Genomic DNA, 27294 nt, shown 5'->3' with positions numbered 1-27294 from the left:
GAGGCCACTACACATGCAGATGGGCACTGTCCCCCCAGTGCTCCCTGGGAGGATCAGCTTTAGGGGAACAATAAGAACCGGACGGACTGAGCTGGGAGCTTGGACTTCCTGGAGAGGTGACCCCCGCTGGGGGCACCACTTTGTCCTCCGCTTACTGAAATGGTAAATGACAAGCTAGGAGCTCAGAGCTCTGGCCGGCACAGCCCTCTCCGCCCCTGTGGACATGCAAGGTAAACGCGGCGACTCCCTGATGCCTATGGAGCACAGGTGCATAGTATGGCCACGTGCGCGCCTTCTGGAAGGGAAGGGTGATCCCGGGTTTGGGATGAAGCAGCTCGTCCAGAATCATAAGCGGCGAAAGTGGCAGAGCTGGACCCGAACCTGGGTCTTTCCCGTCTCAGCCCAGGGTGAGGCCAGGGGTTGCTTTTCAACGACTTTCCTGCTCCACCTTTGGACCGATCGCGGCCCCTGAGCTCGCCCCTCCCCACTGTGCGACGGATCACACGTTCGGATACGGGGACTTTGTGGGGGCCCGTGATGGGGAGCCCAATTACCCCCGGGCCCCTCTGAAACTGCAAACCTAAGATTCTGCCCACTACCCAGAAGTCAGGGCAGGGACCGTCATTTTGGGTCCCCAAGAACACCTTGCACCGCACATAGTAAGTGCTCATTCAATACGTAAAAGATCGAAGCCCACACACGCCTCCTGCTTCTGTTTGCCACCCAGACGGACAGCATCCAGTTGAGCCAACTCTTAATCTCCACATTAAACGAAGAGCTGTCTGGTTGACGTCCTGTCCCCACCCCCTCCAAGATTCTTCATCTTGCGTGCAAGTGAACTGCAAAGGGCGGCCGGTTCCCAACCGTGAAAGTTCCACGCCAGTGAACAGTCACCAAGGCTCCCTGGCTGAAGCTAACAGAGGCCACGGGAGGCCTTTGGGGGGCAAGCAGTGTTTGCACAGCTGGCACAGCCAGGTGTCCCACGGAGGTGGCCACAGACCAAACTCCCTTTCTGAAGAGAAGCCTCCCAGAGCTTGGGCAAGAAGGTGGAACCGTGTGGCTCCTTCCGCCCCTCCCCTCCCCCAGATCCTGCCTCTAAGAGCCTTCCCCCACTGCCTGCCACCCCACCCCCTTCTCAGCAGCTGCTCCTGACCTCGGTTGTTGGAACCCCCATACCACTTTGTCAGAGTACTTTCCTTAATTCTGCCCGGACCGTCGCAAAGGCATTTCCTGCTTCAAATCCGCACCCCATCCATCACGCACAGTGATGTTTCCTCACTTGTAAAACGGGTCTTTGCTCTTAACCACTGGAACGAGCCCATGAGGTGAGGCGTCTCCACTGAGCTCATAACAGGAAGGCTGTGCAGGTGAACAGGAGTCTGGCTTTGTGTATCCCCCCCCCCCCCCCCCCCCACCCCAGAGGTCTAGAACATGAGTGCAGGAGACAGCACACTTCATTAGAGGCACACGATGTTTCTAGATTTTTCTTGGGCAATAATGGATGACCAAGAAGCCTGGTTTGCTGGCCAGGAATTGCAGCCTGGAAGCAAGACCCCCTACCTGGAAGTCACAGAGTTAAGGGTGGCCAGAGGCTGGGCCCCTCCTCCCAGCCCCTGCTGGGTGAATAATTCAAACCTGTCCCAGGTCCCACCTTCCCCTGACTTGAAGACTGAGCAGATGAGCCCTTTGCTATTGTTACTTCCCTGCCACTGGAAAAGGTTTGGGGGTGAAGCCAGGCAATTGTTACTGGCTCCGGGGAACCTCAGGGCTTCAGGGTGGTGGGTGATCCCCTCCCTGGGCCAGTTAGGGTCTCAAGACCTCAGTTTGGACAGTGCCTGCTTCTACACTTCCCAGGGAGGCCCCCACCTCACACTCCCCTCCTGTACACTCACCCAGCTGCCTCTACCTGAATCCAGCCTCAGTGATGACTCTCTTGCAGCTCAACAATCTTCAGTGGCTCCCTACTGTCTGCGGAATAAGGTGCAAATTTACCTTGCTCACCTCTGTTTTAGAAGAGGTGAAACCAGGCTCACCTGGTTTCTGCTTCTTCTCCTGTACTTACTCATAGACGCCTACCGGACATGCTCTCTCCCTCCTCAGCCCATCAAGGGCAGCAAAAAATTGCCTCCTCCGGGAAGCCTTCCCTGACTACACAAGCTCCCCCAAAGTCTCCTCTTCGGAGCCCCATCCCCCCACCCCCAAGAAATGGACATCCTGAAGAAGACTCACTACTTCTTCCAGACCCAAAACGTGAGGCTCTGTGCCGGTCGGCAGTGGAGCTCAGGAAAGTCCCAGGTAAATTCTGATCTGGAATCTTTCTCGATTCCTGCTCTGTCCTCACTGTGCCAGCCTCCCCACTCGGTTCTCTGCGGGCAAGCCCTTCGAGTTCAGGCAACACCCTTCACGGGCTCCCCCTTGCCTCTGCCTCTCCTGGTCTCACTCGTCCTGCTTCCTTCCCCTGTTCATGTGCCCAATGACCTCAGTTCCCTGAGAGTGCCAAGCAACCCTCCACTCTGGAAGTGTCCCCAACCCCAACCGCATAGGTTCCACTGGGCAGCTCTTTACTCATTTCCTTGGGTCTGCCTCAGGCCCTGCCTCCTCAAGGAAGTCCTCTTGGACTGCACTTCTGCCCGCTAAGCTGGGCGCCACTCTCCACTGATGCTGTCGTTCTGGTTCCTGTGTTTCTGTCCTCCCGAGACCTGAGGGGCAAAGGCTGGATTCCTGCGCTTCTGACCTCCCCTGCCCAGGGCCTGGCCTTTGGAGGCATCCAGAGAGGACACCAACGGTGAGATCTTGGGCAGGTTACACACATTTCTGTGTTTCACTTTCCTCATCTATAAAACGAAGGTAAGAGAAGTCTTTCCCGGGGCGCCTGGGTGGCTCAGTCGGTTTAGCATCCGACTCCTGACTTCAGCTTAGGTCATGATCTCGCAGTTTGTGGGTTCGAGCCCCGCATCAAGCTTTGCGCTGACAGAGCTTGGGATGTTCTCTCTCTCCCTCTCTCTGCCCCTCCCCTGCTCTCTCTTTCTCTCTCTCAAAGTAAATAAACTTGAAAAAATTTTTTTAAATGCTATATCCCGTTCCAAGCCTTGCGTGAAAAAAAAAAAAGAGTCCTTCCCAGGGCTTATTAGGCACAACGTCAACAGATAGCAGTCCCAGCGGGGCAGTGAAATAAGGCAGTATATGTTGATTCAGGGAGCGCATGTATCCGCTCTCGGCTTATCTTGCTTCCTATTTCGAGGGCCCCTCCCAGGGGGTCTCCTGCACAGCAGGGTATGTTCTGCGACATGCCGTTACGGCACCCACACCCTCCCTGCACGGCACCGACCACGAGAACGGTGTCATTAGCTGGCAGGCCCTGAGGCTCATGGGGTCAGAGGTGGTGTTTCCCACCCCCGGCTACCCCTCCAGGGCCCAGCGAGATGCGGCACACAGCAGGTGCTCAGTAAATGCTGCCTCCTGCAATCCAGAGGAGGGGGCCGGGGGGGCTCCGAGCAGGCGGCCCTTTAGCTGCGGGACACCTCCCGCCCCGGTTACTGACAATTCCTGCACACGTGGGCTCCCAGGGCCTGCAAAGCCCGGCTCCCCGGCTCCCCGCTCCCCGCGATGCCTCCTTTGCTGCCTCACGATGGAGAGAGTCAGTCTCGTCCGGGGAGATGGACCAGACAGGGCATCTGATCCTAGAGAAGAGATACTCCGGGGCGCTCCTCAGTGCTCCCGCACAAGGGCACGCGTCCCCACGCAGAAATGCAGATGGCTTCGGGTTGCCCAGGCAGGCACTCTTCACGGGACCGCGCTTTGTGGTCAAGGCAAAAGTTCTCGTTCGCGGCCCGCAGGCTCAGAAACTATCTGCTGAGTGAATGAGTGAGTCAATGGATGAATGAATGAATGACTAGCTAGATAACTTTGATGATGGGGCAGGGCCTCCCGTAGGGCCTGTCCTGTCCCTGCTGTGGCCGGGCAGCTGTCCCCTCGGAGGGAGGGAAACCGTGCGCCTTTAGATATGGGGGGGCTGGGTGCAGCCCCCCAACCTTGGCTAGGTGCCCCGGGCAGGGGCGTGTAACGATGACAGAGCGGGTGGCGGCCGTATCCGCTCCCCCAGGGTTTCGCGTGCTCACCAGTGAGGACGGTCTCGTTCGGCCGCCCTTCAGCTTGCATCGAGAACGACACAGATGGTTGACTTGTGACCCCACAAACACCACGTCTCAGACCCCATTTAAGGAGCCAGCCCGGATAAGAATGTATGTTACACATTTCAGGAGTTCACAAATTTATCACTAGAGAACAAGGAAACAACTTGGATGCTAACCGCTGGGGACCCGGTGAGGAGGCAGGCCCCGTCCACCACGACGTGCACGGTGAGAGGCTGGGCTATCACAGGAAATGTTACCTTACTTCGGCTCAGGTCATGATCTCGCGGTTCATGGGTTCGAGCCCCACGTGGGGCTCTGTGCTGACAGCTCAGAGCCTGGAGCCTGTTTCGGATTCTCTGTCTCCCTCTCTCTCTGCCCCTCCCCTGCTTACACTCTGTCTCTGCCTCTCAAAAATAAATAAACGTTAAAAAAAAAAAAAAAAAAAGTGACCAGGAGTTGTCTTTGGGGCGGAATAGGGGTTTTATAAAAATTCTGAATTTGCTGCGTTCTCTGCATGCTTTGAGGAACGGAACTGAGGGGCTTGGAAGGAACGTCTGCTCTGGGGGAGCCCAGCTGGTGGCTGGTGAGCCTGGGCCCGTGACGTCCCCTCTGCTCCAGGAGCTTCGAGCTTAAGAGCAGGACAAACATAGTAAAAACCTTACTGATGAAACCAAAAGGACACGGGGGAAGGGGAGAAGGGGGAGTGATACTAACAGGTACGAGGTTTCTTTTTGGGGTGATGAAAATGTTCTGGAATGTTCTGCACAACCCCGTGCATTTCAAAAACCACAGAACTGGACACTTTCAAATGGTGGACTTTATGGGGAGCGTGGGTGGCTCAGTCAGTTAAGCGACCGACTTCGACTCAGGTCATGATCTCACAGTTTGTGAGTTCAAGCCCCACGTCAGGCTCCGTGCTGACAGCTCAGAGCCTGGAGCCTGCTTCGGATTCTGTGTCTCCCTCTCTGCCCATCCGTGTGCACTCTGTCTGTCTCTCAAAAATAAATAAACATTATGAGCACTGGGTGTTGTATGGAAACCAATTCGACAATAAATTTCATGAAAAAAATAAATAAACATTAAAAAAATTCAAAACTAAAATAAAATGGTGGACTTTGTGATACATGAATGATATCTCAACCTGAAAAACGGAACAACGGAAAGGAAAATCACAAAAGGAAGATAATCAGGGCTTCCTCCAAAGGGAACAAGGACTGAGGACATTAAAGCCCCTCGCCCAACAGCAGGTGCTCAAGAAAACAAGCCCCGGGTGCCTTCTTGGTAGCTTCAGTTCCCAGCTGGGTAAGCAGTGTCTTTATTGACCCTTTTAGCTCTGCCGTCGCCTTTCCCGGGGGAGTCTCACAAGCGGAAATGGAGGGGATCAGCCAGGGCACAGGGAGAGAAGAAAACAGACCCCCTGCTGACTCTCTAACCCACCGCTAGGAAGGCGGAGGGGAGGCAGAAATAAGGCGGCGGGTGCGGGCAGAAATAAGGCGGCGGGCAAAAAGTAAGGAGGTGGAGGGGCAGAAATAAGGCGGCGGGCAGCCAGCACGGAGTGCAGGCCACTGTCCGGCCGAGCGCCAGTGGTGGAAGCACTCACCTAAGAAGCCCTCCTCGTCAACAATGATGGTGTAATCCTCGGGCGTCTCGGTCAGACTGAAGAACTTGCACCTGGATGGCGGACGGACAGACAGACAGAGGACACGGTGTTAGTCCCCCCTGCCAAGGCCCTCCATTTCCGACTCACGAGGCCTCAGGGGGGCCTGGAGAGGCTGGTGGTCCCCTCTCACCCCCCAATCTTTGGGGACCCCTGAGCCAGCCTCTAGGTTGCCCTACTACAGCTGAAGGGGCTTAGATCCCACTCTTTCCCAGGGGAAGAAGCCGAAGGGGGGCTCTGGCAGGGAGCAGGTGGGTGAAGTGCCTTCTGTAGGCCCCCCCACGTTCTGACATCTAAGCCTCCACCGCTGTCCCCCCCAACCCCCACCCCCAATCCCCCACCAACTCGGGAGTTCCCACGGTCATCCCACACCCAAGTCACGTCACCCAACCGACAGCCCAGCCTTTACGGTACTTTTCTTCCTCGCATGAGAAAGAGGTGCGGCCGTCTGTGCCCTTTGGGGGACCCGGATTCCCCAACTGTCACCCGTCACCTTCGGTAATACGGATCAGCCTCGGGTGTGCACTGCTCATTTCTGTCCCCAGACGAGACCCTCGATTCCTCCAGGCCAGGGTGTGGCACTCACTGCCCCTTGGTGCCTGCCTCCCTGTCCCTCATCCAGCTGCAAGGGCCCCCAGAGCGACACCGGCAGCAGCAGCCGGAAACGGCCTGTGGTTATTTGGCGTCGCTGTGGCTCTCAAGTGCGAGGAGGCCCGGCCTGGGCTCGGTGCCCGGCGTGCGAAACCCATCCATCGCGGGGAGCCCCGGCAGCGAGAGGCCTGACGAGTAACCCCAGCAAGGGCCCAACTATCCCTCCCACAGGGGTTAAAACGGGAAAGAGGGGCGCCTGGGTGGCTCAGTCGGTTGGGCGTCCGACTTTGGCTCGGGTCACGAACTCGAGATTTGTGAGTTCGAGCCCCGCGTCGGGCTCACTGCTGTCGGCGAGGCGCCCGCTTTGGATCCTCTCTCTCCTTCTCTCCCTGCCCCTCCCCGGCTTGTGCTCTCCCTCTCCCTGTCAAAACTAAATACACGTTAAAAACAAATTAAAGACAGAAGTAGAACAGCATCAAGGAAATTTTTGGTTGACAGGAGTGCTTGGTATCTTGACTGAGGCGGTGGTTACAAGATCACACGCATTTGTCAAAACGCAAAGGATTATACCCTAATAGGGGTGGGTTCTACCATATGCAAGTGCGGCATACCTCAACGAATCGGACTTTATTTTTATTATTATTTTTTTTAACGTTTATTTATTTTTTTTGAGACAGAGCATGAACAGGGGAGGGGCAGAGAGAGAGGGAGACACAGACTCTGAAACAGGCTCCAGGCTCTGAGCCATCAGCCCGACGCGGGGCTCGAACTCACGGACCGCGAGATCGTGACCTGAGCCGAAGTCGGAAGCTTAACCGACGGAGCCACCCAGGCGCCCCAGACGCATCTGACTTTAAAGAAATCTCTTGTGCCAGAGTCGTGAGCAAGGTGTCACTCTCCTCCCCGCTGACGCTCTGCTCAACCGGCCGCACACACTCCTCAAGCCCCATCCGGCTCTTTGGTTTCCACGTCACATCTCTGTCCCCCATCCAACTGGCAATGCTGGGGGGACAAAGAAAATCTGCAATTGCTCGGGGACCACCTCCGTAAGTGGCAACCCCGGCCCGGCCTGGCTCCTTCCTGGGGACCCCCGGCAGCCCCCCCCCAGTCACCAGACCGCCACGCACAGCGGCCGCCCAGCTGTCTGCGAAGGCAAGGAGATACGGCACTCGCTCCCTGTGCCCTCTTGGCCGTGAGGGATGCTCCAGAAATAGACCATGGAAGCCGTCCCGGAAAGGCATAAACACCAGCAGACGGTCGCTCCAGCCTCTGTGTAAACGGGGTATAAATATGTTGTTGATGTGACCCGTCTCCCGGGGTCGAGGGCCTCTGAGGTCCAGCTACCGGACGCCCATCTCGAAATGCGCTCCTTGGTGTGGGCGGGCCTCCGGGAGCGCGGATCAGCCGGAGGGACCGACGGGCCCCTGGTTCTTCCTGCTCCCCGTTCCCCTGCTCCGTGGCGCTCAGCCCCACCTGTCTTGCCTCTCAAGCTCCTCTGTCTACCACTCCCCTCCACGTGACCTCCCCCCTCATCCCGCTCCCTCGCTCTCGGCCTCCCTCCCCAGCCTCCAAAGGTTGACAAATGTTCTTTCCACTGCCCGGCACAGCCTTCCCTCTTCTTTGGCTGGAGCCTTGCTGCTTACCCTCCACGACCCGGTGTCAGCATCTTCTTTGGGGGAGAGCCTTTCCACATTGGCACCGATCCCCCTCCCTCGCCTGCCACCAGTCTAGAGCCCGTCCTCCCTTGACAACCTGAAGCCTGACACTGTGTCCACGAGAGGACACGACAGCCACTGTAGACGGTTGTGCATCACAACTCGTTCATCTCAGTTTATGTGAAGTATGCCCTGAGAGTTGAACAGTGCACAATCTGTGCAACTGTGCATGATGGTCGTGGGTGCTTTCCACAACCTATCACAAATAACGCTCGTTTCCCCCAGAAGACCGTGAGCTCTCACTGGCAAGGACTCTGGATTCTCCGTGCATACACCTGACACAGGGTAGGAATAGAATCAACACTCATTGTTCACAAGAAGTGAACTATGGCCACCGACCCACCCCCAAGCCACAGAAGCCCTGATCAGACAAACTGCCTGTATTTTGTGGGGTGCTGCCTTGACTTACCCTTCTTTTGGGAGACACTAAAGTCTCCAGTCCCAGCCTTCTAATGAGTCATGGCTAAGCATCCTCCAGAAGCTTGAGCCCCCGGCGTTTGTGGCCTCTCTGTACTTTGTCTCTGAAGGTCTGCAGAGAGGACCCAAACCCAGCAATTACCCAGCCTGTGCTAACTGCTGTTGGGAAACCCGAGGAGGAAGAGAGCGGGGTGCCCTCTACGTGCCCTCAAAGTACTCAGGAATGGGATGAAACAACACGGGAAAACAAAGCAGCCCGGGGAGAGAGTGAAGACCGTGGCCTTGGAGATGAGACCTGGGTTCTGGTCCCAACTTGGCACCCGGGGCTGCTGAGCCCTGGGCTGCTTCCTTCCTCTGTACAGTGAGGGGCAGGCTCAAGGTGGCCTGGCTCCCATCCGGCTCCAACTTGGGCCACGTGGAACCCCGCCAGCTCCACAGCAGGGTGACCTCAAGGGGCCTGGCCAAGAAGGCACAGAAAGATGATTCTAGAACCATGGAGTGCGTCTGGAGAACACCTTTTAAGGGCAGGCAAAATCCCATCCAGCTGTGGGAAGAACCCAGGACCGATCTGCTGCCCAGACAGCTGGGCAGGTGGTGTATCACAACTCTGGGGGTGGGGCTCGTTCACCTCATAGTCTCTGTGAAAGAGCGCTCTCGGAGTTGAGCAGTGCACAACCCTTGCAACTGTGTATGACTGTCACCGGGCAGGTTCTGCCGGAGCCGTCAGGTAGACAGGACGCAAAATTCTACAGCCCCAAGCAATGAAGGAGAGAGACGGGGGGACAGCAGCTTGTGGTTCGGGACATACCCCAAGAATTGTGCAAGTCCCCCATCTCGGGGGAGCCGTGCATCGCTGGGCTCTGTTGAACAGAACAGGGGTTCTAGGGCCCAGACCATGCCTTTTGGCCTGGAGGAAGATTCCAGCCACCACCTGGCTGTCGCGCACCATGGGTTGAAGGCAATGCTGCTGCTTATGGCTGTGTGACCTTAAGTTTAACCTCTCTGTGCCTCAGTCTCCTCATGCGTATAACGGGGATAATAACAGCATCTACTTCACAGGGTTGTTGTCAAGGGAGCACCAGTGAGTGAAGACCCGTTGTAACTATACTTAGCAGTTAACTCGTTGGCTATTTATTCTTCTTGGAAGGCAGAGGTAGCTGGCGGGGAGGCCACACGGAGGCCAGCTGGTGTTCCAAGTAAAGAGAAGCTCTGAAGCCAGTTAGGCGGGGTGCCCGGGGGGTGCAGTCCGATAAGCGTCTGACTCTTGATCTCGGCTCAGGTCGTGGCCTCACAGTTGGTGAGTTCAAGCCCCGCACGGGGCTCTGCGCTGCTTGGGATTCTCTCTCTCCCTCTCCAGCTTGTGCTCTCCGCCCCCACCTCCCTCTCTCAAAATAAAGAAACATGGGGAAAAGAAAAAAACAAAAACAAGCCAGCGAGGCTACAGAGACCAGCGGGCTGCAGGGGGCATGAGGTCTCCAAGGGGAGGATGAATTCGGCCACCTCCAGGGTCCCATGCAGTCCTAGCTCTTGCACACCTGACCCTCCAAAGCAACAAGCTTTGGCTGAAAAGTCTCCGTCCGCCTCACCGGCATCCCGGCCCCCGGCAGACAGCCAGGATGATGGTTTCCGAGGGAAGAGGCCGGGCCTGACGTCACCCCAGCATCCCGCCAGGCCACGCAGAGGCCTGGGTATCTTCACGGACGTCCGCCGTGGCTGAGCACATGGGCCGTCCGCGTGGGGGGAGCCGGGGAGGTGGCCTGCCTCATTGCCATCAGGCCGGGGCCCCTAGGGGCCTCTCTGTCACCTTCTCCACTCACCTGCTGGCTGACTGATGGCCCTGCCAGGCTGTCGCACTCCCCTGCCCTCCCTTCCCAGACACCACGACGACCCCTCCATGCAGTCAGGGATCAGCAAGCGTTCCCGGTGTGCGGAATCCTGAGCCGAAGACCTGAATCTAGGGGGAGGCCTGAGCTGGCTTCGGGAGCCAGACCCCGTCTGGGACCGGAGCCTGCTTCCTGCAGGGTCACGATGCCCTGTGTCGGCCAGACCCCGCTGAGGTCACCTGCCGGCTCATCACAGAGTAAGTGCAAGCCTTTGTGACGACAGCCTGGCCGGCCGAGCTTTAACATGAGCCCACGTTCTTCATGCCCACGGGATGGGCTGTGCAAACAGGGCCCAGAACAGGCATCTAGCATGTTCCAGGGACCTGCTTCCACACGTTCTTGTTCCTTTGTTCCGCTGGGGTCTCTGAATGCCCACCAGCCCATTCTGAAATTCCGTCTGGGAAGCCGGGAGTGTTTCCTGCAAAGGGTGGCCGGTTCGGTCCGGAGCGAGGGAAGTTCAGCCACATCTCTCTCTCTGCAGCATGTCCAGTGAGGAGGCGGAGGGGCTGGGGTCCGACCTGCTCCCGAGACCCCGCTGGCCCCAGCTGATGCTTTTCTGCAACCGCACACCGTGAGCGACAGAAGCGCTCCGGGGTCTGTCCAGCGCGGTCCTTCCCAAAGGAAAGCCAGGCGGATGGCGTGGGTCCGGCTTTGTTCTCTCAACCAGCCTTTTTTATGTTTTTCCTGGGTCTTCGATAGGTCTCTTGGGTTGCTTCCGTTTCATTTCTGCTGTCTTTGGCAACTGGAGGCTGCTGTTTCAAGCTTTAGTTCTGGACTTGAAGCACGATCTTGAAAAGGGGCTTCTTCTTCTGTCAACACGGGCAAAACCCGCTGTGCTTGTGTCACGGGCGGCCAGGACAATCACAGTGTGGGGGACGGCGCTGGCAGCTTCCAGGGTGACATACACGGGCAGGACTGCAAAAGGGGGGGGCGGGGAGGGCACAAGGAATCACTGGGGTCTGGAGAAAGCTCCCGGACCCAGGCAGCAGCCTAACCCCGGCGGCTAGATCATTCAGTCATTCAACAAACAAATCACTAAGCATCTTTATGTGTCAAGCACTGTTTCGGGTGCTGGGGCCCCACCTTAAATAACTGGACAATTAGGATTTACTGTGGAGGGGTGGGACACATGACATAGTGCATGAGATGCTTGTGCCACAGAGCCAATCAAAAACGTGGAGAAGGGGCAGAGGGCTGGCAGAACAGGGGTTTGCAATCTAAAACCGAGCAGGGGGCGGCTGCCAGGGGCTGTGGGGAGGGGGATCCGGGGAGCAGTCATTCAATGGAAACAGAGTTTCAGTTTGAGCGGATAGAAAAGTTCTGGAGATCGATGGGGGTGACGGTTGCACAGCAGGGTGAATATACCTAACGCCACTGACTCACTCGTGCACCTAAGAACGGTTAAGGGCGCCTGGGGGGCTCAGTCGGGTGAGCATCAGACTTCTGCTCAGCTCATGATCTTCCACGGTCCGCGAGTTCGAGCCCCGCATCGGGCTCTCTGCTGTCAGCACACAGCCTGCTTCAGATCCTCTGTCCCCACCCCATCCCGCTCTCTGCCCCTCTCCTGCTCATGTGTGTTCGCTTTCTCAAAAATAAATAAACATAAAAAAGAAAGGTTAAAATGGTACATTTTGTTATGTATATTTGACCACAATAAAAAAGAAAATTGAGCAGGTACAGGGAAGGTCCCCATAAGACCCATAGAAGGGTCCTAGGGGAGGGGAGTACCTTGTGGCCAAGGGTAAGGGGTAGGTGAGGGCCCTAAGACCAGCTAGGAGGCTACTCTCTTCAAGGAGGCTGACAGGAGCTGGGGGGGACGGGGTAGGGGGGGCTGGACCAGGCTGGCGGCGGTGGGTGTGGGTCCCTATGCGGCCAGGAAACAAGATTCCACAAGCTGAGGAGATAAGGTCGGTGAAAAACACAAGGCCATGGCAGGGAACGGTGGTCTTCCACAGCCAGCGCTCTGGCCAGAGGCACCAGGAGGGAGGTCAGCAGACTGCCCTCACCTCTGACTCCGGCCTCCACTGACCCCTCACTTCTTTCCTCCAGGGACACCAGGGGAAGGTGAGAAACCTGGGGCAAAGGGCTGGCCAAGCCCCGCCCTGAGGGCCAAGGCCACAAGCTTCCAAGAGTGGCTTCCTTATTGTTTCCTTACGCATGTCCCAATGGCCTGGGGCAGCCCGGCAGGATGGAACAGGTTGTGCCAGGGTGGAAACACAGTCTGGGTGAAGTCCAGCCTCTTGCTTCATGAACACATACCCATCTGAGCTGACTGGTGGTTCTCTTTCTTCCTTGGGGCATCTGAGATGGAAAAGGCCTAAGTGTGGACCTTGGCTTGACACCCACCCACCCAAGACAAGGCTGGAGCGGCTTTCTTATCTCTGAAAGAGGTTTGGAAATAACTCCCTTGCAGAGTAGGGTAGGATTTAAGGAGCCCCTAAGCACACAAAGCAGTGCTCGAGATCCTGCATGGGGCGCCCTGGTGGCTCAGTTAAGTGCTGACTCTTGATTTCAACTCAGGTCATGATCTCACGGTTCGTGAGTGTGAGTTCAAGCCCCGTGCTGTGCTAACAGTGTGGAGCCTGCTTGGGATTCTCTTTCTCTCTCTCTCTCAAAATACACAAATAAATAAACATTAAAAAAAAAAAAAAGGTCCTGCTTCAGCACGTGTGGTCACGCGATGCCTTGAGTCAAGGAGCTGGCCCGGGGACCCCGGGCAGAACTGGACCCCCCCCCCCGCCCCCCCAGCAGCATTCTCGGGGAGCGCGCAGGCCTCGCGGATCAGACAACGCCTTCTGCGTACAGGCTCGTGGCTTCTCTGGCGTTAAATGATCTCTGCCAGATTCCAGATCTCCCCCTTCCTTGTGGCCCCCACCGCGACCCTCGCCGAGAAGGGTCAGTCGCACAAAGGGGCCCCAGCCGAAAAGCCCAGCCCAACACCCCTTGGCAGGTCAGAGCCCCGGTCCACCACCTCCCCCGTGATGACAATGTCAGAGATCGTTCACTTCCAGGTCTGACTTTGCTCAGCCATCCATCTGTTCCCTGTCCCCCCATCAGGGCGGTGGGCCGAGCCTTTCTTACCCAGGTCCCCCCGCGCCTGCCACAGGATGTGCCACGGTCTGGGCATCATCGGCGCCAACTGAATGCACGCGTGGCATAACTACTTGTTCCCACTTCTCCGGCAGGAAACCTGACGCTCAGTTAGGTTAAGGCTGTTACTGCCTCGGGTCCACTACGCCGTGCGGTCTCTAAGGCGGGACAGCTGGGAGGCAGGTGTGGCCCCGCAGCAGCATCTCTGTGACGCAGCTCTTCCCCTCGGAGGTGCCCACCCTCTGAAACACACACGTCACGGGAGGCACCGGCCAGAAAATTCCTAACGGCCTGTTCTCAGGAACAGAAACCTGGCTACAACCCAGACGCCCATCACTGGGCGAGGAGAAGGACAATGACAGAAGACGATTACCCAGCCATCAAAACGAACTTGCAAGAATATGAACGCGTCTCAGCCGTACGACGGCAGAAGGAAAAGGAAGCCCCCAAACATGATGCACAGCGTCGTACGTTTTGGCGGAATTAGGAGCTATCGTGTGAAAATTAAAAAACAAAACAAAAACAAAACACCTTTAAGACCACGTGTAGTTGCAACCCAACCACATAAAAAAAGAAGCCAGGGGGTGAAGGGTGCGGATTACCTGGGGGTGGAGGGGGCGGGGGGGGGGGGGGCTCTGGTCAAACACAGGTTATTGTCCAGACCTTTCTTTTGCTCTGGCTTTGCACCTGCTAACGCGAGTCGGTCAGGTAAGTGATTAAGGCGGGCTGTGCAAGGACGCACGGAGGGTCACAGGGACACGCTTGGGCCGAGGTCCTCTGGGGCGAACGTGAGGGGCCGCAGGCACGGCCTGAGGGCAGACCGTGTGGGAACGCGGCTCGAGAGCCACCCGGAAGAGGTGGCCGGAGCCGGGTCCAGGCGCCAGAATCCACAAGAGCCCCAGGACGGGATGGACGGGACTGGCCCCAGGACTTCAGCACCCCCCTTCCCCGGTCCAGTTCATCTGCTTCGGCCATGGCTGGCCAGTGATTTGGGGGTTCACCTTGGCTCCACGGAGAGAGCTTCACTCCCCAACTCGGTCCCCACGGTCCAGGCTCTGTGTGACCCTCCGATGGTGCTGTGGGCCACGTGCTCACGCTCGGCAAAGAGCACTGCTTTTGGAGTCAGGGGGCCTGGGTTCGAGTCCCAGTGATGACGTCGGCACTGTGTCCTTAGGCACTTCCACGGCCCCTGAGCCCGTCTCTCCAGTCATCAGGAGGGGTCCCCCCACCCCGCCCCTGATCGCCGGGGCCAGGGTGAGAGGTCGGCACCCTCACACAGCCGCTGAGGACACACACCTGCCCACCTGCCCTTCCAAGGATGCAAACGGCTTTGCGCCAGGATGCTGAAAACAAGAACCAAAATACTGGACGCCAAAGCAATCGTAGTCCTGGCCACCCCCCTCCCCAAGTCCCTGACACCGTTAGTTAGAAACAAGAGTCCCTAGATGGCTTGCTATTGCAGGACTTTACAGCCAAGCAGGGGCACTGCCTAGGGTTGCTGTCTTGTTGCCTGGCGACTCCATGAGTGCCCCCGGCTGCTGGGTCACCCCAGTGCTCCTGTGGCTGCTCCGATGCTGTGCCGTGTGCGGCTGGCTCTGGGGCAGGGTGTCCTGGGAGGCCTCCTTAGCTGACCCCATCCTTAGATGACCCCTGTCCAGCACCGTCCTTCTCAGCAATGGCCTCCAGCCGGAAATGCCCCCTCCCCAGGGCCTGGCTCCTACCCATCCCCCCTCTTGGGATCAGCTCGGCCCTCCCTCCCCCTCCGCACCCCAAGCTGCACCCCCAATTTCCTAAGATTCAGGCCAGCTGGGGAGCGCCCCCTCTCAAAGCAGCTCGGTTTTCTCACCCATCTTATCCCTTGTCTCTGGCCAGAGAAAACCAGTCCCAAGGCAACCTTCTCTCCCTTTCTCCCCTCCCACAGGCGCCTCCCTCTCGGGACTCCATCTCATTCTTGGCTTCCTGGTCTTAACGACCAACAGGCTCAAGTTTCCAACATCCTAAAAAAAGCCTCCCTGATCCTCATCTCCTCCTCGGGCCGCCACCTTCTTCCCTCCCCTCCCCTCCCCTCCCCTCCCCCAGCCGGTCACGCCAACCCTCTGGCTATTGCCACCGGCCTGGACGGTGCTGCTCAGCTCAGCAATGACCTCCCCCAGCCACTCCGCAGCCTCTTCCGTCACGCCCTCCCGTCCTTGCCTTTGATCTGCTGGACCCCACACGGCTGGCCAAGGCCCTCCCCTGGACCCTGGAATCTACCAGCTTCTGACAGTGACACTCCTCTTTGGTTTCCTGTGGTAATTTCTTCTCCCCGATGCAGGTGGACCTTGAGGGGGCCCCCTTGTCACTCCCAGGGTCCCAGCCGCGGTGGTCCCAAGCTTCCAACGTGCACTTTGCCTACGTTGCTTTGGACTCACTTCACACACCTGCCCTGGGGGAGAGAGAGTGTTGACCCATTTCACAGATGAGGAAACCGAGGACAGGAACCTGTCAGAGAGCCAAGATGGCCACATGTGTGTGCCCTTCACCCTGACAGGCACCCCAGTCCTCAGCCCTAAAAACCCACGGCCACCCCCTTGGGCTTGGCCCACAGCCAGTCACCAGGGCAGAGCCGAGCCCCGGGGCTGCCCCCACCTGGGGGCCGGGAGGTTGAGTCATCTCAGAGAACATTCTCGTTTTCCACTGCTGTGGCGTCTGTTACGGAAGGCCCAGCTGACACTGGCAACTCGATCTGTTTACTCTTGGATTCCTAGCCCAGCAGAGCGAGGCCCTCACACGGGCCTCCCCTCAGGCATGCGACAAGCCCCGGCCAGTTGGGAGTCCTGTTCGGGCAATGGACCTTCAACAGGAGGCAAGGGTGGTGGGGGCGGGGCCGCGGCCATCAGGAAGGTCCCCTTCCAGATTTCCAGGTAAACTCGTCTAGCAGACCCACCCTGAGAGCTCAGATCTATGAGCCAGACCAGTGAGCAGAGGGAAAGGAGCGGTGAGGGTTTATTTAATTTGCGGAACGCTTAAAACAGGTTCCCCGTTAAAGAAAAACCACAACGTCAAGCCAGGAAGGCCACGGTGTGCGACCTCTTTCAGCAACGGGATCCTGGATAGAGGGTGACCCAGCTTCTGCTTGCATGCCCCTAGGTTAGGGAAGCTCACTCCTTTTTGAGGCGATTCATTCCATCCTTTTTGAGGGGTGGCTTATTTCTAGAAGGCTCTATCGATGTGGTCTCCAACACAGGGCCCGATGTGGGGCCCAAACCCACAAACAGGGAGATGGTGACCTGAGGCAAAGACAGATGCTTTAACTGACTGAGCCACCCAGGTGACCCAAGAAATGTTTTTAATGAGATCAAAGCTGGGCTTGGATCATAATTTCTCAGATCTTTTTTTTTCTTAACCCCAAACTTACAAAAAAATTTTTTTAAATGTTTACTTTTGAAAGACAGAGAGAGGGGCGCCTGGGTGGCTCAGTCGGTTAAGCGTCCGACTTCGGCTCAGGTCACGATCTCTTTGGGAGTTTGAGCCCCGCATCAGGCTCCGTACTGACAGCTCAGAGCCTAGAGCCTGGAGCCTGCTCTGGATTCTGTGTCTCCCTCTGCCTCTCCCCTGCTCTCACTCTCTCTGTCTCTCTCAAAAATAAATAAAACATTAACAAAAGTGTTTTAGGGGCACCTGGGTGGTTCAGTCGGTTGAGCGTCCGCCTTCGACTCAGGTCATGATCTGGCAGTCTCTGAGTTCGAGCCCCGCATTGGGCTCTGTGTCTCCCTCTCTCTCTGCCCCTCCCCCACTCATGCTCTGTCTCTCCCTGTCAAAAATAAAATAAACATTAAAAAAAATTAAAAAAAATGTTTTTAATGTATTTTGAGATCGATCCATTTCTCTGTCGAGTCTATAGTTATTTTTATTGCTAAAAAATATGTTTATATGTATTGATTATATATTTTTATTTACCCCTTTCTCTTGTTGATGACATTTGGTTGTTTCCGGTTTTTGGCTACTATGGATAAAGACACCATGAACCTTCGTATTTAAAAACAATAACAACAAATCTCCTGGCTGGCTTCCTAGGCCCCAAATTCCCATAATTCCACAAAAGCAGCTCAGGCTCTCCCCAAGAACTCTCTCTGCACATTCTGACCACCCCCCCCAACCTGCCTAAGCCCCACCCCCCCCATGGGTGGGGTGCCTAGGATGGGCTAGAGGAGGGACACAGAAGCCGAGGCCTGGAGGAAGAGATCTAGGCAGGGGACGCAGCACACAGAGGGATCCTGCACGGAGAGACCCTAACTCAAGGAAGGGAAATAGTCTTACGGTGATGGGGTTGAACTGTCTACACTCATGGAAAGGTGTAACATCTTCTACACTTTGTAATACAACGTTGAGTGGGAACAAAAGCAAGGCCCAGAAGATGACCCACAGCCAGATGGCCTTTTTCAGATACATACATGGGACCAAACTAGAAGTCAAGGGAAAGGTAAGCGTGGGTAGGAGGCAGTTACCGTCAATGCCATGGTGGCAGTGACGGGGTTGCTATTCTTCAAACAATAAACAAACATAAAATAAAAGTGGGATCAATATGTATCACAGACCAGGGGCGCCTGGGTGGCTCAGTCAGGTTGAGCATCCGACTTCAGATCAGGTCATGATCTCACTGCTCATGAGTTCGAGCCCCGCGTCGTCGGGCTCTGTGCCGACAGCTCGGAGCCTGGAGCCTGCTTTGGATTCTGTGTCTCCTGCTCTCTCTGCCCCTCCCCTGCTCATGCTCTCTGTCCCGGACTTAAATTAAAGAAAAAAAAAGTAAAAAAAAAAAACCTTAGCCCAGCACTTGGCACAGACGAGGTGGTAAAGTTTTGACTAAATGAATTAATGAAAACCATTCAGCACGATCAAATTAAAAAAAAAAAAAAAAAGCTCTGAAACCTCTGAGGCGGGGTTGGGGGGTGGTGACGGCAACAGATTGGGTCTGTTTTAAGCAGCCCACTTTGGTGGCATGGAGAGTCATTCCTGCGTGTCCCCCGCAATGTCCCTGTGCGGCTTCTGCTCCTGCTTGGGTCCCGTCTTCCCTCAGGTGGGGGGAACTGGGCTCAGGCTCCATCCGTCGCAGCCCAAAGCGGGGACCCCGGGGGATTCTGGGACGCAGGACCCAGGAAAGGAAGCCCGTGAGTTTGGCCATGTCAGACAGGCACCTAGGCGGACCCCCACCTCCCGTGCCCCTCCAGTCGGGAGCCCCGAGGAGCTGTGCCCAGCCAGCCACCACTGTCTGGACCAAGTCAGCAGTACCTGCCCGAGGGCCCCCCAAGATCAGGAGCTGCACACAGATGCACCTGTAGGGGTCCCAGGGACAGGAAACAAAGCGGGGGTGGGATGGAGAAGGAGGACGGGGGTGGGGGTGGATCTCAGTCAAGGAAGAGCTTGGAAATGTCTAGAACAGAGGTTACACTCAAAGGCCCGCAAGGGGCAGGCGGCTGAGCTCATCGGGTGAAGGGAACCAGGGTTAAGACCTGCTTGGCATGTTAAACACCCAGGAATGCCCACCAATTGCACCAAGAAGCAGGTTTTCCTTCTCAGCCTGTTTCCTTCCTTGCACTTTTGGGAAAGAAGAACAGAGACGTGTTTTTCTGGACCCAAGAAACTGGTCGGTGATAACACGATGACAAATGGGTCCAGCACCTGGTCTGGCCGGGGCGGGGGCGGGGGGCAGGAAGCAGAAAGGATTGAGGCTGCCTTGGGCGGTGGGGAGGCTCCTTCCCTGCTGAAAGGGGAGTCAGCCGCCACTCAGCTCTGATAACCTATTACCCTGTGGGTCCTGGGTCACAAGGTCTTCCAATGTTTCCGGAGAAGACGGAAATCCGGAGTTTTGTGATCTCTCTCCGCGTTTAAATGTTTTGAAAACACACCGGGTGGGCCGAAGAAAACACGTCTGGCTTACAAATACCGCCTTTTCCTTCCCAGACCCCTAAAAGCTCTCAAGGGTCTTGGGTTTGGGGGGGGGAGGGGGGGAGTCAAGTTCCTGGATGGCAAGGGGTGTCCGTGTATATGATCGCTCGTGGGGTCTGCGCCTGGAGCACCGAGGGGGCTCAGAGCTCCCCGGGCGGCCTCTGAGGTTGGGGTCAGGAGCAGGTGGGGCAAAAATGTAAACCAGATCAAAGCAAGCGGCCTGCTCCAATGTGCCAGCTCTGGACACTAAGTGGGAGTCTCGGCAGCCCGCTGCTCTGAGCGGCCTGCCTCCCTCTGCAGTTCGCCGGTGCCCAAGCCCAGAGCCTGGGAAGGCACAGCTCAGGGTCTCCTCGCCTGTCACCCCCCTGCAAGGGTCTTCACTTGGGAGTCAGGAAGGAGCACCAGCTCTGACTCCCGGCCCCGCTCTCAGCAAGCTGGGTGACCCCAGGTATGTCCTGTGCCTCTCTGAGCTTTGGGCTGTACCTTGGCACTCCTCCAGTCAGAACGCGTGGCCTGTCCACCACAGTTCCACGGGCCCAGTGTTTGCTGTGGGTGACTATGTGTTTATATAAGGCGGCGGCGGGGGGGGGGGCAGGATTCAGGGAATAAACAGGTAACAGGTAGACGCTGGGGAGTTGGGAACTCAGGGAGGGCATCCTGGAGGTGGTGGTGTCCGAGCGGGAAGCAGACGAACCTCAGTCCAAACAGATCTAGAACCGCGCTGCCTGGGAGAGCTTCCTGGAGAGCGGAAACGTCCTGCACCCACGCCGTCCAGTTCAATAGCCACTGGCCACATGTGGCCACTGAGCCCTTTGAGATGTGGCTGGTGCGGTTGAGGAAGCCGTGATTTGATTTGATTTGAATTAATTTGCGTTCGCGCAGCCACATGTGGCTAGAGGGTACCAATGTGGATGGTGCAGTTCGGGGACTTTTCGGTCCCCCACTCGCTCGAAAGCCAGCAGCCTCCACCCCGGTCCCTGATCTTCCCCTGTGGTTAACCACTCCCCCCCGACGCCCCCACCCCCAGTCAGCACTGGGACCATTCCAGGCTCGGGTTCCATCCTGGCTCCGTGATGTCAGGAACGTCAGCAAGGCCCTCAGGGACACAGGACTCACTACTGTCCCCAGAAAGTCCTTCTGATGTTTGCTGAGCTCCTGGGAGAAGACGGACATTGACCCTGAGCACTTGAAATGAGCCCAGCTTTTCTTTTTTTATTAAACAATTTTTAAGTTTATTTATTTGTTCTGAGAGAATAAATATTCTGAGAGAGCAGGGGAGGGGCAGAGAGAGAGAGAGAGAGGGAGACAGAGAATCCCAAGCAGGCTCTGCACTGTCAGCACAGAGCCTGACACAGGGCTCGATCTCATGAACCGCGAGATCATGACCTGAGCCGGAATCAAGGGTCGGACGCTTAACCGCCTGAGCCCCCCAGGCGCCCCCAAGGAGCTCAGCCTTGAGCCACGAAGAAAGGGCAGGCAAACTGTTTGCTGTGCCTCTGGGGCCTGACCTCCTGCTTCACTCTTCCCCCTCCCATTACCAAGGTGGGCACACTGAGGCTCAGGACACAGTCCCGTCAGCGAAGGAAGAGGGTCTGAATAAGCCCAGAGCCTGGGCTCCTTTCACTGGTCCTCACTGCCAGGGCCTGGGAGGGCAGGGGTGGCATGGGGGACACAGAGGGCACAGAGTTCCCTAACACAGCACCAGCCTCTGGGCGGCTTAAAACACAGGAACTGATCTCACCCAGTTCTGGAGGCTGGAGGCAGACTTTGAACTCCCTGGTGTCACCTCTTATAAGAACACTAATCCTTCTGGGTCAGGGCCCCACCCTTCTGACCTCATTTGACCTTAACTACCTCCTAAAGGCCTGATCTCCAAATACTGTCCCCATTTGGGATTAGGGTGTCAGCACGTGAGTCTTAGGGGACACGGGCATTCGGCCTACAGCCATGAATGGGGGGGAGCCACGTCAAGGGCGAACAAAGCTGGGGGAGCTTCCCAGAGGGGACTCCACCCGTGGGGTCTCTATGCTGCACCCTCAAGGACAAGAGGGCAGAAAGGGGGTCCCCGGGAAGGGCCCAGCACAGTGTGTGAAGCTGGAACACGTGATCACACGGAGGGAGGAGGAGCTGAGGCCGTGCCCCGCTCCCTCCTCGCCACCCCCGTGTCTTAGCTGCAACAGCCCTCCTGACATCTCTCAGTAGACACCACCCGCAGGGCCCTGGGGCCGGGGCCTGCTCCATACCCTGGGGGACTGGCGTGACCACCGTGCACCACGGCCAGTCCTTTCTTTTTGGGGTTCAGTTCCAAATCCATGAAATAAAATGGAGCCTTGGTCCTGCCCAGAGCAGCCAACAACTAGGGACTCAACGTGCTATCCTTCTCCCCCAGGAAGACAGCACTTACCCAAATGATGGGGGCAAGGCCTGTGGGTGGGGACAGGAGAGGGGCGGATGTGACACCCTGTCTCCAGCCTCCCTGGCAGTCTGCTCTCCCCAGGTGGGCCCAGCCAGAGCGAGGCTTCCTTTACCACGTGGACTGAGATCACCGGCCCCTGAGCTTTCTAGAATGTTCAGGCACCTGGCCTGGGGGTCAAACTTGAGCTGAAACCCACCTACAAGCCCCCGGCCCCAGCTGCCTCATGGCCCCCTGCACTCTGGTTAACTGCATTACGGCTTCGCGTCAAGACTGGGGCCTAAAACCGACACATGCAACCCCCCCCCCCCCCCCTGCCCCGGAGCCAGGTCCCCCCTTACAGCCTAACCCTCCCCAGCGCTGCCTCCCTAAGGACACCGCATCTGGTTGTGCCCGGTTTATGCCTGTCATCGCCTCTCGGAGCTGCCCTGAGTACTTGGTGACAGTCCAGCGGCCAACCGGCCCTGCCCCCTGGGGAGGAGGTCTAGGCCCTGAGGGCTTTCCACGGGCTTTGGGACAAATTGCTCACTTTTATTAGAATTCTCACTTGGCTATGGCCAACATCCCCGGGGCCACGTTCAATTTGCCAAAGTCACCGAGATAGAGAAAGTGAGGGAGACAGTGGTGATAGAAAAAAGGAGAGAAAGTCTAGAAAGTGGCGTAAAAATGGCCAAGCCGGCCGAGTCGGCATTATCGTCCCATCTTGCAGATGAAGAAACCGAGGCTCGGAGAGGTCAACGCCCTGCCAAAGGCTATGAGCTGGTAAGTGGACAGGATGTGCCACGCGTGACAGGTAAGTGGTCTGTGGGGGCTGTCAGTAGACCCTCTGGGCCCCAGAGGTCAGACCCTCCGTGGCATCGTCTTCTCTAACTGCACAGGAGGTGGGTGACCCCAGGGCTGATCATCTTTGGCAGGACTGAGCCCCCTGAGGGTGAAAGGGGCCAGAAGCTGCCTACTCACAGCCCTGGGGTGGGAAGGTGCTTCTATGGGGGTGTGGCACCCGTCACCTCTGGGGACAGCTTTCACTCCATGCAGGCCCCGGGCAGGGTGCTGTTCAGGCCCAGCCAGTCTCAGAGCCTGAAGCCTCTCAATCAGTTAAGTTCGGCAAGAGGGTGGGACGGCTGGGGTCCTGGTACCTGGGACAGTCTCCAACGGTCGTGGAGGAGAGAGCGAGCCCAGGATCCGGGAAGGGGGTGTTCCCTGGGTGGAGGGACCCAGCTCTGAGGGCTGGGTGCACCGGGGATGGCTGAGTGTGGGTCTCACTGCCTGGGCCGCAGGGCCTGGTGGACAGGCAGCTGCCTTCACCTGCACGTCGGGAGGACAGAGGGAGAGCTGGCCATCCAGATAAGCCAATACCCACACAACAGGAGCAAATAAACTCGGGGCTTTCACTCTGCAGGCTGACTTCCAGCTGGGTACGCAGGGGCTGGGGGTGGGATAGGGTGGGGAAGACTCCAAGGTTCTTGCAGCCCACGGGGGTCCTGCAAGCTGGCGGGGGGAGGTTAAGGTGAACGGTGGCAAGGAGCCCCCAACAAGAAGGCGACCAGGCACCTCAGGGCCCACACGCATGGGCACGCACACTCAGGCACCCCCAGAATGGAAGGGGACGTAAAGGGGGCACTTTCAACCAGCAGGCTGTCTGAAGGCTCGATGGGCACCAAGACAGTGAGGGGCAGGCCCGTGACACCGTGACACGAGTCTAAACTAGAACCTCTCTCTGGAGGGGCCGCGTGAGGACCTCCCCAGCACACAGATGCTCTGACCCACGGCTTAGCTTCTAGACGTTTGCCTGCAAACGCAGTCCCAGGCAAGATGAGGTCCGTGTCCCGAATGGTATGTTATGGCATTAACTGTCATCATCAACAACAACAACAAAGAGGGCTGGGAACGAGTGTCCACCAGCGGGGGACAGGTTGAAGACACGACAGTCACCTGTTCTGTGGCTGATGGCGTAAGAGTTAAAAAGAAGGACGGGACTTTGGCAGAAATCTCTGCTAAGGGGAGGGTCAGCTGAAAGAGCCAGTGCGGAACGGGGGGCAGTGAGCGTGGCTTAATACCAATTTATGTTACGAAAGCAAAGAAAAATGAGGGAAAATACCACAGAGGCAAGTTTACATATATTTATCTCCCCAAGAGTCCCCACGAACCCCGTCGTCGTCGGTGGGGCAGGAGCCACGTGGCTGAAGAACAGGGGAGTGAGGGGGGGAGCTATCGCTGGGCACCTTTGCGTCTCTTTGGAATGACAAGTTGTGACTTTGTTATCTACCCCAAAATTACAAATGAGAAAACAAAGCAGTGAGGTGAGGAGGACTTCCTGCAGGAGGAGGTAGGACCGGGGTGAATTGCAAAGGCAGGGGCGTAACGCTGGGGTGCGCCGAGAGGGTACGGGAGGGAGGGGCTCAGCGGTTAGGGGCATGGCGTCAGGAGCCCGCCGTGTACCTGCACCGTGACCCCGGCAGTCATTTCCCACCTGGAGCCCAGGGACATCCCGGCCATGACCTGATGCCAGGAGAATGGATGGGGCTCCCTGCCTCTCCCAGACGGGTGCACCACCTCTTTCCCGTCTGCAACCCTCTGGTCTCTGGGGAGACTCTGACCCTGACCCACCTAAGAGGCCAAATGACCCATTATCCTAAAGCTGACCCTGGTGCGTTCTGCCTTCTCTCCCTGCAGGGCTCCCAGTAGAGCTGCTGGGTGAGCCCGGGGGGGGGGGAACCACAAATGAGGGAGGTATCCCAAGATCTCCAGACGGCATGCGACGCTTGAGGTCTGCTGAGACACCTGCTGGGTGTCTGGGCACTGGACGCACACGAACAACGGGTTTCCCACAATACCCTGGGGGCGGGCAGCAGCAGCACCCCCACCTCCCAGAAAAGAAAACAGTGATTTACTTAAGCGAAAGAATTCCCCAGGGGTGCTATGGACTGAATGCCCGTGTCTCCCTGCGAGTTCCTACGTTGAAGCCCTGACCCCTCAATGTAGACGGCCCTTTGGGAGATGATCGGGTTTACGTGAGGTCACGAGGGTGGGACCCCTAGGATGCAATTAGCACCCTCATAAAAGAAAGAGAAAGATCTCGCTTGCCGAGGAAGGGCCGCGTGAGGACACAGGGAGAAGGCGGCCATCTGTAAGGCTTCACGGGGACCAGCAGAGGCGGGCACCTTGATCAGGGACTTCCAGACCCCAGAAGTGTGAGAAATCAGTCTGCTCTTCCGCCTGCCTGGTCTGTGGTATTTGTTACCACAGCCCGAGCAGACGGATACGGGCGGCACAGAGGAGATTCAGACTCACATCTGTCTAGACCCCAGGACAGTCCTCTCCCTCCAGCCACCCCCTCCCCTGCGCCTCGATTTTCTTCCTATTCTCGCTAACGTGGATTGGTTGCTGCTGTTACTCTGTATGCATTTTTTAGATGTTTATTTATTTTTGAGAGAGCACAAGCAGGGGAGGGGCAGAGAGAGGGGGACAGAGGATCCAAAGAGGGCTCTGTGCTGACAGGCTGACAGCAGCGAGCCGGATGGAGGGCTCGAACTCATGAACTGAGCGATCACGGCCTGAGCCACAGTTGGACGCTCAACCGACTGAGCCACCCAGGCGCCCCCCATATGCATTTCTGCATTGCAATTCTGTATGTGTTATTGTATTCAAATGCACAGAACACAAAGTTTGCCCTATTAACCATTTTTAAGCTCCGCGGTAACAAACATACTCGTATTGCTGTGTGGCCATCACCTCCGACCATCCCAAGAGTCCATTTGGTGCAACTCAAACTCTGTACCCCTAAAGCAGGATCTCCCCGTTCCCGCTCCCTCAGTCCTTGGCACCCAGGACCCAGCTTTCTGTCTCTATGAATCTGGCCACTCTAAGCACCTCACGTGAGTGGAATCGTGTCGTATATGCCACTGAGCATAATGTCCCGGAGTTCATGTGCTGGGGCAGGAAGGAAGCGTCCCCTTCCTGTTTAAGGCTGTGTAATATTCCATCGTGGGAACAGATTACATTCTGCTTATCCCTTCGTGGAGCCGCGGTTGCTTCCACATTTCAGCTGCTGTGAACAGCCTGCTAGGAACACGGGTGTACAAAGAGTTCTTCGAAATCCTGCTTTCAACTCTCCTGGGTATAGACGGCCAAGAGGGGGATTTTGCTAGTGTCTATTTTCCACACCTTATTCTCTCTCACTTCCTTTTCTACCGGGCCCTACCCCCAGCCGTCCTCTTCCTTGTCTGCCCTCCCACCCTGGTAGCTTTCTTTGGCCCTGGGATTAGGCCGACAAATGGATCCCAACCAAAGAGCCTGGGCAGACCCCCTCAGCTCCCGTGGCCACCCTGTCTTCCCCTCATACCCTCACCCTTGGCCATTCCCTCCCCTCCAGCCCCCATGCTGCCCCAGCACACGATGGGCTGCACCGCCCAGGCCTCTGTGCTTCCGCACATGCTGTTCCTTCCCTGTGCTCGAGCACGTCCTTCTCTCCAGACTACGGTGTGATTAAGGGTTTACAGAGCTGTCTACCCCCACCTGGCTGTCCCCAACTCCGGGGCTGGGGTCCGAGCCCCCGTGGAACCAGCACTCAGCATAGGCTTGGCATCCAGACCCACTTGTGAGCTGGTGAGGAAGGAGGAAGCCTCAAGGGCCAGGTATAAGGAAGTCACAGACAGAAAGGGAGAACCTTCCCCCCTGTGCAGGCCCTGACTTCCCCAGCCACCGTCCAAAGGGCCTGATGCCCCTCAGGGTGACAGATGAGCCCTCGGGAGGCTGGAGAACAGGCTTCCCAGAGACATGCTCACCTGAGCTGCTCCCACGGGGCCCTCCTTTGCGGGAGCAGGGGCGAAGTGTGGAGGAAACCTGCCCTCACAGGGACAGACGGCTCTTTGTGGGGCGGGGGTGGGGGTGATGCGAGAACCTTTACTCTATGGGAGGATTCAGGGGTCCCGGCTTTTGGGAACAAGCACTCCTTGGGGCGTTAACACAGGGCGTTTTCCCACTGCTTTGAGTTTTCTGGGACATTCTAGCAGCACAAATGCAAAGCAGGCCCACGGCACAGGGGGACACGTGGGATCTTACAAATGCCACCGCCTCCAGGTCCCGTGACCCTGACCACGCTGGGCTCCGGACCAGGCACCCAATGAGCCCTTGATCTGTGTGACGGCACTAACCCTGCGAACAGCCCTGTGACGCGGACGCTCGCACCTTCTCTGTTTTCCAGGGGAACCTGACTACAGGCGGTTAAACCAGGCTAATTTGGACTGAAGGGCTGGGGGAGGGAAATGGCCAGAGGGAAGCTGAGGGTGGGGTGGGGGGGAGAAGATCACTCTGAATAGATCTACTCTGAAGAGTATTTAGAAAGAACAGATAAAAAAAGAAACGTGGCTTCACTGCCTTCAAGCGCGGGTCCTCCTGACATCTGGGCCACCCACCGGGGGCCTGCGGAGGCCCGGCTCCGGGAGCTGATACGGCAGCCTGTCATTTACAG

At 57.2% G+C, this 27294-nt stretch overlaps 1 protein-coding gene across 1 annotated transcript in view; it reads right to left on the bottom strand.

Moving 5' to 3' along the window:
- The window catches only part of CASTOR2 (cytosolic arginine sensor for mTORC1 subunit 2), a 57121-nt gene that overhangs the window by 16936 nt on the left and 12891 nt on the right, over nucleotides 1-27294 (bottom strand). Inside the window, exon 2 of the mRNA XM_019421725.2 lies at nucleotides 5734-5804. Within this exon, the coding sequence (XP_019277270.1) occupies nucleotides 5734-5804 (71 nt within the window). The remainder of the gene's footprint in view (nucleotides 1-5733; nucleotides 5805-27294) is intronic.

The sequence above is a fragment of the Panthera pardus genome, unplaced genomic scaffold, assembly GCF_024362965.1.
Source record: "Panthera pardus isolate Hobbes unplaced genomic scaffold, ASM2436296v1 HiC_scaffold_4, whole genome shotgun sequence".
Lineage (NCBI taxonomy): Eukaryota > Metazoa > Chordata > Mammalia > Carnivora > Felidae > Panthera > Panthera pardus.
Note: the sequence above shows the minus strand (reverse complement) of the source record. Positions and strands in the feature narration are given on the sequence as shown.